The sequence below is a fragment of the Wasmannia auropunctata genome, unplaced genomic scaffold (genome assembly GCF_000956235.1).
Source record: "Wasmannia auropunctata unplaced genomic scaffold, wasmannia.A_1.0 LD336061.1, whole genome shotgun sequence".
Lineage (NCBI taxonomy): Eukaryota > Metazoa > Arthropoda > Insecta > Hymenoptera > Formicidae > Wasmannia > Wasmannia auropunctata.
In genome coordinates, this window is record NW_012026829.1 from 1,586,404 (window position 1) to 1,596,688 (window position 10,285).

General features: G+C 29.9%; 2 protein-coding genes across 3 annotated transcripts in view; one reads left to right on the forward strand and one right to left on the reverse strand.

The window, feature by feature from the left end:
- The window catches only part of LOC105450470 (4-coumarate--CoA ligase 1-like), a 6,872-nt gene extending 4,987 nt beyond the window's left edge, over positions 1-1,885 (reverse strand). Inside the window, exons 1-3 of one of the 2 annotated variants that reach the window (XM_011690323.1) lie at positions 1,618-1,885; positions 1,088-1,239; positions 400-607 (exon numbers count right to left, since the gene is read on the reverse strand). In XM_011690323.1, the coding sequence (XP_011688625.1) occupies positions 400-607; positions 1,088-1,192 (313 nt within the window). In that variant the 5' untranslated portion in view covers positions 1,193-1,239; positions 1,618-1,885. Of the gene's footprint in view, positions 1-399; positions 608-1,087; positions 1,240-1,613 lie in introns of both variants that reach the window. The other variant, XM_011690324.1, reaches the window with a different exon arrangement.
- A 2,861-nt stretch (positions 1,886-4,746) lies between these two features.
- The window catches only part of LOC105450495 (luciferin 4-monooxygenase-like), a 31,833-nt gene continuing 26,294 nt past the window's right edge, over positions 4,747-10,285 (forward strand). The window contains exons 1-2 of the mRNA XM_011690346.1: positions 4,747-5,091; positions 7,159-7,271. Coding sequence (XP_011688648.1) covers positions 7,187-7,271 — 85 coding nt within the window. The 5' untranslated portion in view covers positions 4,747-5,091; positions 7,159-7,186. The remainder of the gene's footprint in view (positions 5,092-7,158; positions 7,272-10,285) is intronic.

Sequence of the window (10,285 nt, forward strand, 5' to 3'; positions counted from 1 at the left end):
ATATATATATATATATATAATTTAACAATATATATTATATATGTGATTTCACTAATTGAAACTAGAATGATTGATTAGACGTATGTAAAATTAAAAACCTATGTATGCAGTACAATTATAGATCTCGTTTCGCCTCGTGAACAGGCGTAGAGGGGGTTGGACCTGGCAATCAGTGAAAAGTTGAAAACCCATGTGAAATAGTACTATTATAGATTTTATCTATAATATAAATCTAATTTAATCTAACTAGTGAAATTGAGTTTTAAAGGATTATGAGTTTTGATGTTAACATATATGTATATAAAATTCAGGACTGTTTTTGCAAGATAATATGCGTAATACAGATAATATGTACGTGTATATATATTATAAATAATATATAATAGTACTTTTACTTACATTCTGTGTACATAGGATTGTACGGTGCAACTATAGCACCGATATAATAACTGGCGTAAACTGGTATTAACCAATTCAATCGATTTTCAGTTGCAATACCAATTCTATCCCCCATTTTTATTCCGTACTTTTGTAAAAACTTCGTGAACTTCACGCTTTTCTGGAGGAGATCTCTATATGTCATCCGATTGCCGGTTGGTCCATCTATCTACAAAAAAATTATACCTTTTTACAATTGTATAGAGTCAATATAATCATGAAATATTCTAGAGAGAGTATAAAAAATAATCCTTTTAATTCATCTTTACATGTTACATGATGATTACTCAATTGCAATGTGTTTATAATATAACTACAAAACTTGTATTTTTTATGACTGTAAAATATAAAATTAATTATATATTGCCTTTCTTAATGTTTTATCTTGTTAGACAATATTTTAAAAATGTTTAGTACTTTGAATTTAAAAGAAAATGAACATAAAAATGAATAGGCTGGGAACTAAGCGTTATAAGCGATGCATAATATGGCAGGAAAAGGTCAAACAGAAAATTCGTGAATTTCGCCTCCGATAATTATAACGCCGATGGAATTATAAAAAAATTTTGTTTTGGCGTGTTCTGTTATCTGGCGCAGACAATCTACTTATAATTGCCTATCGCTACCATTTCGTAATTATGACACTTACTGCATAGACACGATCGCCGTTCTCGCGCAATTTGTTTAGTATGACTTCTGCCATAGATACATTTGGCGTTGGTTCTTCCAGACGACGCTCATATATCTTTCCCATCTTTGCAAATGGAGTGGTATTTATCTGACAAGCAGCGATGTTTCTACCTAAAAAATAATTTAATTCTTAAATTAACCCTAGATCACCACATGGATAATTTTTAGTTACTTTCCCCATCACTGCAAGGTCTATGAAACTCTTTAACTTTAACACGTTATATCTCTGAACTAAAAGCATATTTTTTAACTCAACGCGTGTGAAATTGATATGCCAGATTAAGAAAAAGACAGACAAATAAAAGTCAAATAAAAAATATTTTATCTTCAAATAATTATAATTGTTTAAAGAAATTGTGTTTTAAAAATTTACAAAAAATGCTATTTTGAATAAAAAATTCTCAAATTTTTAAATTTCAACTTAAAGCAAAAGAACCGTATACACATCACTACACTTACTGCATCAATATCGCACGTATACATACTCACAAATCGTCAATAAAACAGTGAATTTTTGGAGTTTGATCTCGAGTTTAGGATCCCCTTAAAGTGATATACTTTTCAACTGACGTATCAAGAGACTGTAATAGACTTGTAACGCCATATTTAGTTACGAATCAGGCACATTGAAAACGAGTGTCGCGCATTATGAAATTATCTCATACTATTTATCAGGGTCAGTTGTATTTTACATCGTATCCGATCGTACTAGTAGAAGAGACTACTTCCACTCGAATCAGAAATTATCGTGTTGAACTCTTTGATTATATAAACATGGACTGCTGGTCCCCCCACTTTTATTATGTAAAATACATATGCCCGGTGTTGCCGAGCTGAAGTTGGTTGAGGTATCGAACTACGATTTTTAGGGTCCACCCCAGAGCTGCGTTCCAAAATTTACTCGGGTAATCAAAACTTTATAGTTAACGTTACGTAAATTATAGAGTTTTAATTACCCAAATATGTTTTGGAACGTAGCCCATTCAGTAAAAAAATGTCAAATATGCCAAAATGTATTAAATGTTATGTTGAAAATTGATAAGGAGCCGGAAAAAATCGCAAATCAACGAAAAGAAATTAAAAATAGACTCAGCACCTTTCCTTTACACGTCGTAAACACGCTGATTTTACAGGAGCTTTCCTCCTCCCCGCAGAAAATTACTGACTAGGGTGGAGTCTACATCTTCCAGCTTGGCGACACGTACGAAGTTTACTATCAGTCCATACATATATAGTCAAAAGTCGAACTCTGAAATAATATAAATATAAACATAGATATTTTCTCTTTATGCAAGCAATTTATTTACATTCGCAGGCAAAGATAATGCGTATACTTATCTATGCATTTCCTTTGATTACATAAGTTTGGAAAATTTATAATAACCTTTAACACAAATCCAATTTAATACTGGAAATAATTTACTTTGAGTATTAAGTGCGCTGAATGGCAGTATATTTAATACTCAGAATAAGTAATTGAACAATATTTTCCAGTATTAAATTTTTGTAAGAGTATTGATTAGCATGTTTCTGTTTAGAAAATAATAATAAAATGCAAGCATTTTGTTCTTCTTAAACGATACATTTTTATAGAAATAATATATGTAAATTATATTATAATAATTGTTATCAACTATCACTATATAATACGAATACATTGGCGATAATGCGTGTAATCAGCTGCATTTTAATAAGGTGTCATATTCAACATCGAACTTTATGCAAATATACATGTCTAACGACTTATAAATAATATCATCATAAATGCCTAATTACCTAATGTTATTTTCAATCCTGAGATGTTGAATTGACCAGTTAAATCCTATTGTTGCAGCTATGCCAAAGATTATATACTGTAGTAGAGAAATAGAAGTATCACACGGTGTGACTTTCCATGGATAATGTATGCATGTACGAATGTATGTAATGTATGATTGAGATTGAATGATAAACAACTCTTATTATAGTCATTATGAATGCCATGGTATGAATAAATGAAGGAATGAATCTTGAATAAACAAGATAAACACCAACCGAAATATCTTTACAAGAGAATTTTTTTTACTGTTATTGCCGTAACTGTCTCCTATAAGCACCATTCAACTCTCATTTCTGGTAAGATACTGTGAATAAAATAGTATATACAAATGATTTTAAAAAATGGAAAGATATTCAAAAACATAGACGGAAAAATGCACATTGTTATATATTAATCGTAAAATTGAAACAGTTTTACTTGTTAATACCTTGTTTCGTACATAACGTACGTTTCGTTACAGATTATCAAATATCTTTGTTATACTCTGGCTATATATATTGAATGTCGCATACTAAAATTTTGAGAGATAAGTTAAAATACATATTTCAATAAATAATTTGCCTAATTTGCATCAGAGCATTTTGTAAATGTATTATTTGTAGAAAATTTTGTTGATTATAAAAACGTTTAGACGTGGAATTATAATAGATCACAAGATAGCATATTTAAAAATTTTAAAATTCTAGTAATCAATAAATTACTTTTGATACCTCGTATGATACGGTAGATTTGTTTCGAAAAAGAAGAATGATGGAGATAAAGGACTTTCCACTTTGCGGGATTCGTCGGACTTTGAAGTGACGAGCAACAACGTTCTGTTTACTGGAATGATAAGTGTTCTAAAAGCATTCGTCACACATAATTATAATGTTATCTTAAGTTAATTTACATTTTAAATGCGTGTTAAAAAGGTAAATTTTAGGCTTAAATGAAATAAACCAATAACTGTAAATGAAACCATACAACAATAAAAAAGTAATCTTGTAATTATAGCGAGAATAATTTAGGTACGAAAAATGAGATAAAACGGATAAGTGATTAGTAAGCACTGCGATACCACATATGTTTTGTATTTATAATCAATATGTTTTGTATTTAATCAATATAGATAATATAAAGATAGAAATTATATCTGAACTATTCGTCAAATTTAGCAAGAAGTTTCTCTATGACGTACTTTAATCAGTCCAGATTCGACTCCAATCCAGACTCCAATCATATTTGGTTATCAGACCTATATTTTCTTGTATATATTCTTAGAATATTGCTGCTATAAATTTTATACATGACAGGCAATTTTTTAGCAGATGCAAAAACCAGCGATGTAATTTAAGTGTAATATTTAGAATATTAGCTGTGTGCGAAATAGGCGCATTAGTAAGTACGCGATATTTGCGCGCTAATTGACGGGCATATCTTGGTCTCTTGCGTTAGGGTGCGTTCCCACTGAGCGCGTCACGCGTCGCGTCGTCTGTCGCGTCACGATTAATCGACCAAAATATCCCATTTTATTGCATTATATTTGCCGTGCGACTCCTTGTGCGACGCATCAATTAGGTTACTCGACATTCTAGAGATAAAATAATCTTTTTTTGTATGAAATCCAGGATCACGCGGCAAATTACGCAATAAAATGGGGTGTTTTGATTGGTCAATTTGGATAACGCGACGCGTGATGCGTTCAGTGGGAACGCACCCTTAGCGCCGGGCGACGAATGACTCGAGCGCCCGCGGGCCAATAAGATTAGACTATCGGCGATTGCGCTCCAGCTTGAAAAGGCTCGGCTATCGAAGCACTCTCGAGGGTAATGCGATTGTTGTTAACTACAATGAGACGGCAAACTTCGATCGCTAAAACTTTCCAGAATTATTGACGAGCCAAGCATAAAATCGACTTTCCGGCTCCGCGCCGGTCAGATCCTATCGATACGCCGAACGTATCTCCGCGCCTCTTGAATCGTGTAACGGGATTGCAATAATTTCGACGACATTAAATCAACCTGTTAAAATACGTTTATTGGTGTACGGTTATTTTCGATACTTTCTTCTTTCGCTAGCTCACAGTATTCGGAGCATTAATCGCGGCACAAGCTGGAACAGCGAAACATTTCCCTGAGTGAATGAAGTGAAGACACAGGTTGAAAGTGTGTTTAAAAAATAAATATAATTAAAAATGTAAACGTTTTGACTCTTGTTTGAGTTATCTTCAGTACAATGATAAAAACGGAATAACCAGTAAAAAATCTCTAATGCGTTGTGAAGGTCAATCGTAAAACGGAACATAGTCGAATCGTTATCTTGTCCCAGATTACAAAATTATAATCGCATTTAAGTGTTTGAAAAAACACTTAATCAGGATTGGGTAAGTTAATATATATTTTTTTAACTAAGTTAAGTTAAAGTTAACAGTCTAAAAATTTAATTTAGTTAAGATACAAGTTAATCCATAATAAAATTAATTGAGTTAAAAGTTAAATTAATAAAAAAAGTAATTGAAAAGTTAGTTAAATTTTTTCATTTTTAGGGTTTCTAAATAAAGCTTCTAAATAAAGTATATATTTGTTATTATGTTTGGGAATCGCCTTTGAGCGGCGAGGAATTAATCCGTATCGCTCTCCGAAAATCGAGGAACGCACCGTGGCTGGATGAAGGATCAGTAGAAATTTAACGAGAAACAGAGAAACTTATAGAATTTAAACCAAGAAATGTGCTTTATTCCACGAAACGTGATACCGAGAACGCACGTCTAGTCGCGACGGAGACAGCCGGACAAGTCCCGACTTCTCGTTATCCACACTCGCTCAACCTATCGCTTCTGTCCTTCCTTTGTCATCGTGTTTATTAGTCATCGTGTTTATTAGTCATCGTGTTTATTAGTCATCGTGTTTGATAGGCCCGCCGGTTTTTGTACTGTTTACAACTTATGCCTTTACATAACGACTGGCCGTGAAATTTGCTTTTCCGTTTGCTTGCTTTTTTATCTTTGCGCAGGTTAATAATTCGGGGTAGTGGCGATGCAATCGCTACATACTTAATTCTGTCTAACCGCGGAAAGAGGACTTCGAAGGACTTCTAACGTGATTTAATGCACAGAAGGTTCGCGAACAGTGATTCCTTCCCGCAGCCAGACTATATTTGTTATATTATTACAATTGCCTTGATGTGTATTCTCAAATTTGAGTTTGAAGACACTAACTTAGACATGTATTTTATTTTGGGTTTATAAGAAGCACTAAAAATGTAACTTCAAGAAAGTTAGATCAAAAGTTAATAGTTACCGATAAAATGTAGCTAAATTAAGTTAAAAGTTAAGAGTAATGCAACTAAGTTAAATGTAACTAAGTTACTTAAATGTAACTAAGTTAAGTTAAAATTATTTAACTTTTTAACTTTTTAACTTAACTTTTATTTTTTTAACTAGGCATAACCCTGCACTTAATCAGTAAAGTTAAATATAAAATGAAATTACGACTACTTGACAAAATGATAAACATGTATACAGAACTGTGTAAACAAGTTCATCATATCTTGTTCTGTATGTATACATATCTTGTACACATATCTGTCATTTTGTCAAGTCGTTGTAATTCTATTAATAAAACTTATTATCGTTTCTAAGTGTTTGGATTTGAACTTTGAAAAAATACGTAAGCAATGAATTCAATTTATTTTGTTAATATCACTTCACTGCCTAAGTATTTTTCCAAACTCTACTTAACTTTTAAACCATCACGCCCCAAAAAATCACACTAATCATATGACAGACCGCTATTAAGTTCTTGTTAATTTTATAAGTTAATTATAATAAAAATGTATGTTTTCTGAATACTTGTTGATAGAGAAAAGAAAAACTATGTTTTAATAAAAAAATCTTATATGCAATAGAAAATATATTTAAATGATGACAAATAAGAAAATTGTTGACAAGTAACATTTTAATAGTGGTCTGTAATATAGTGAATCTTTTTAAAGGTTAAAAACAATAATAATATTTAATCTTAGACAAGATGACGATTTGACCATGCTTCATTTTGTGATTGACTCTCGCAACGCATTGGATGTTTGACGTTATATTCCGTTTTTAGCATTGTACCGTAGATAACTTAAACATGAGTAGAAACGTTTAAGTTTTAAATGGTATTTTTTATTAATATATTTATTTTTTAAACATTTTCAACTTGTGTCGACTTATATTGGTTTGATTTATATAGTTATAGATTTTTCAATTTTATATTCGTTATGGTTATTAACAAGATGTGTGCAATGAAATACTTATACACTCGATCTGGTATATCAGCAGCCTCACTCTGTAAACCTCGGCAACGTAAGTACTATCACAATTCCTTCGAAATTTAAAGTTTCCTATAACAATAAAACTTTTTTAAATTTATGCCTGTCAAACACGTGAAAAGTTTAATTATTCAGCAAAAAAACACGTAATTTTAAAATTTATAGGATACTTTTTGTTGAAAAAGTATACACTACTAACTTAATTTTTTTGTTATTTAATGTTCTCTAATTTGGCAACTTTCCTAGAAAATACAATACGATTGCCCAATGCATTGCATGTTAAATGTAATATATTTGTATATTTAATGACTTCTGGCAAATTCCAATTGATCGAAAAGTCCGTAGTGTTGCCATCGACTTTTGTTGTTTTCACGAGGTTCTTCTGACAATATTATTATTAGTAACATATAAATAATATAAATATACGAATTATTATTATATTCAACACTGATCTGATCACTTTCAAGTGTGCGATGTATTTCTGTTTATTTTCATCAAACGTGCGATGTACTTTTGTTGATATATCTGTATTTTGTGCTCTGGTTAGATAAATTTAATAAATAAATTAAATCATTTATTAATAATTGCCAATAATTATTGAATAAATTATGATATCTTCACATATGTCAAAACAACTTATCACTGGATTTTTGTTAAAATACATATGTAAAAAATATAAATAGTGACATGTGTATGTTTATAAATATAAATGTAACCACTCAAATAATTTTACAAATTGTTATAATAATACTACATAATAAATCTCAACAAAAAAAGCAGAAATCATACATAACAATGGATTCTAGAGACATAAATTTATATTAATATTACTTTATAAAAGATTCAATGATGAGAAGTTTTAAAATATGATTGGATAGCGTTCCATGACGTTTTAAATTCCGATTGGACGATTTACTATCAATATCTTCAATTTATCAATGCCATGTGTTTCCTAATGTAAATCATGCTCTCTCAAAGAGAATTAAACAACAAAGAATTTTAAAATATTTATAGATCAAAGTTTCAGATAGTGAATAAGCACGGCATCATTAACCAATTACCGAAAAATATATTTCTGTCAACAATACTATATATGTTCTTTAACACTATAGGCATGCTTTCTTGAAGAGAATTAAATGATAAAAAATTTTAGAATATTGTTGCATAACGGTCCAGTCGACATAGTAACATCATTAATATATGACATATATTTATGTACTTCAAAATCACACTTTATATAATGTGCAAGATTCTTTTATGTTGCAATTAAAATTTTGCCCTTCTTTGAAAATATTGGTGATATTATATCTACAAAAAACATTACTTCATTTTTTTATAAATCTTATATACGTATTTGTTATATGTATTATGTATTATGTTATCATGTATAATGCAATAACTATAAAAATATGACATTAATATTAATTAATGATATTGATTTTATATTATAAAATTTAATAATGCCAATAATAGCCGACACTGGATGTACGTGTGTATAAAAATTATAATATTGATGAATAGATATGAAATTACAGTAACGAGAGAGAGAAAAAAACCGCAAACTTTTCGATCTTACAATCAGTTTTAGATCATCTTCAGTACAAATATTTAAAAAAGTATATATAAAGTTTAAAATAAAAAAATCTGTATAACAATTGTCTTGAAATTTTGAAGTTAAACCGTGAAATGCAGTCAAGATATAAAAAGCCATCGTAGTAAATAAGTCCAAGAAGTAAAGAAGTCAATCGCTTAATCAGCATTTGGTAAAATACTGGGGCAGTGAAGTCGAGTTAAAAATATTAAATTAAACTAAAAAGATATTTAAGATATAAAATATACAATAAATTGCAATAAAAATGGAACTTACATTAATTAAAAAAATTATAAACTAAACTCGAAACTAACTCCTGTTGCTTACATCTCTTTAACATTGATTTTAAATCTGTAATTATTTTGTTGACAGGATTTTATTTTAACATTGTGTAGGTGTCGGAGCCAGACAAAATTAATTCAATACTTTTTACATAGTCGAATTTTTTTTGGTGTTTTCATGGGGTCCCCTATGTCTTCTGTTGTGGCTGATATTGTTATGCACGACCCCGAAACATCCAGTTAAATAATCTAAATTTTACTCCTATCCTTTATTATAGATACGTAGACGATGTCCTATACTCGTTACTAAAAAAACATACATTGATACACTTCATGATTCCTTTAATTCATATCTAATCATTCGAAACTGAAATTTACGATCGAACGAGGCAACAAGTTGAATTTTCTTTCCTTAATGTCACGTTGCTTAATGAAAATAATTGTCATATACATAATTATTATATCAAAATTCTACTTTTTTTTTCGTCGCACTATCTACACTTTTTTTCATGTCATCCGATTTGTCAAAAATTATAGGTAATATTTTCAGTCAAATCGACGGAATTCTTGTTCTATCGCACTCTATGTTCCACCAGGAGAACTTTGAATACATCATTAATATTTCGCTTAATAATAACGGCCATCATTTTGATCTAATTTTTACCAGTAATAGAAAGAGATTATTTGCTAAATTTATGCAACTTAATTATAATAATTGTAACTCCAGTGAGATTAATTTCATTACCGATAAAAAGGCCAAGGAAAAAATTCTACTTTTCTAACAATTCCGTATATTCGCTCAATTTCGGATAGATTTAAAACATTTTTTAAAAACAATCCGGCAATAAGTATTACGTACACAGGTTTGAATAAACTAAGTAATTTTATTAGGGTCTAAAAAAATTAATTATTTACGCTATCATATTATACAAATGTTGTCCATAGAATAAATTGCAAACTGTGATGCGTCATACATGGATCAAATTGGTAGAGTGTTACAAACTAAAATTAAAGAACATAAAAATCACATTAAAAGAAATATTTCCCAAAACTCTGTAATTACTGAACATAGAATTAATACCACACATGATTTTGACTAAAGCAATGTATTAATATTACATAAAAAAAAGAATTTAAACAAAAGTCTCCAAAATGATTCATATCAATAAACAAAAA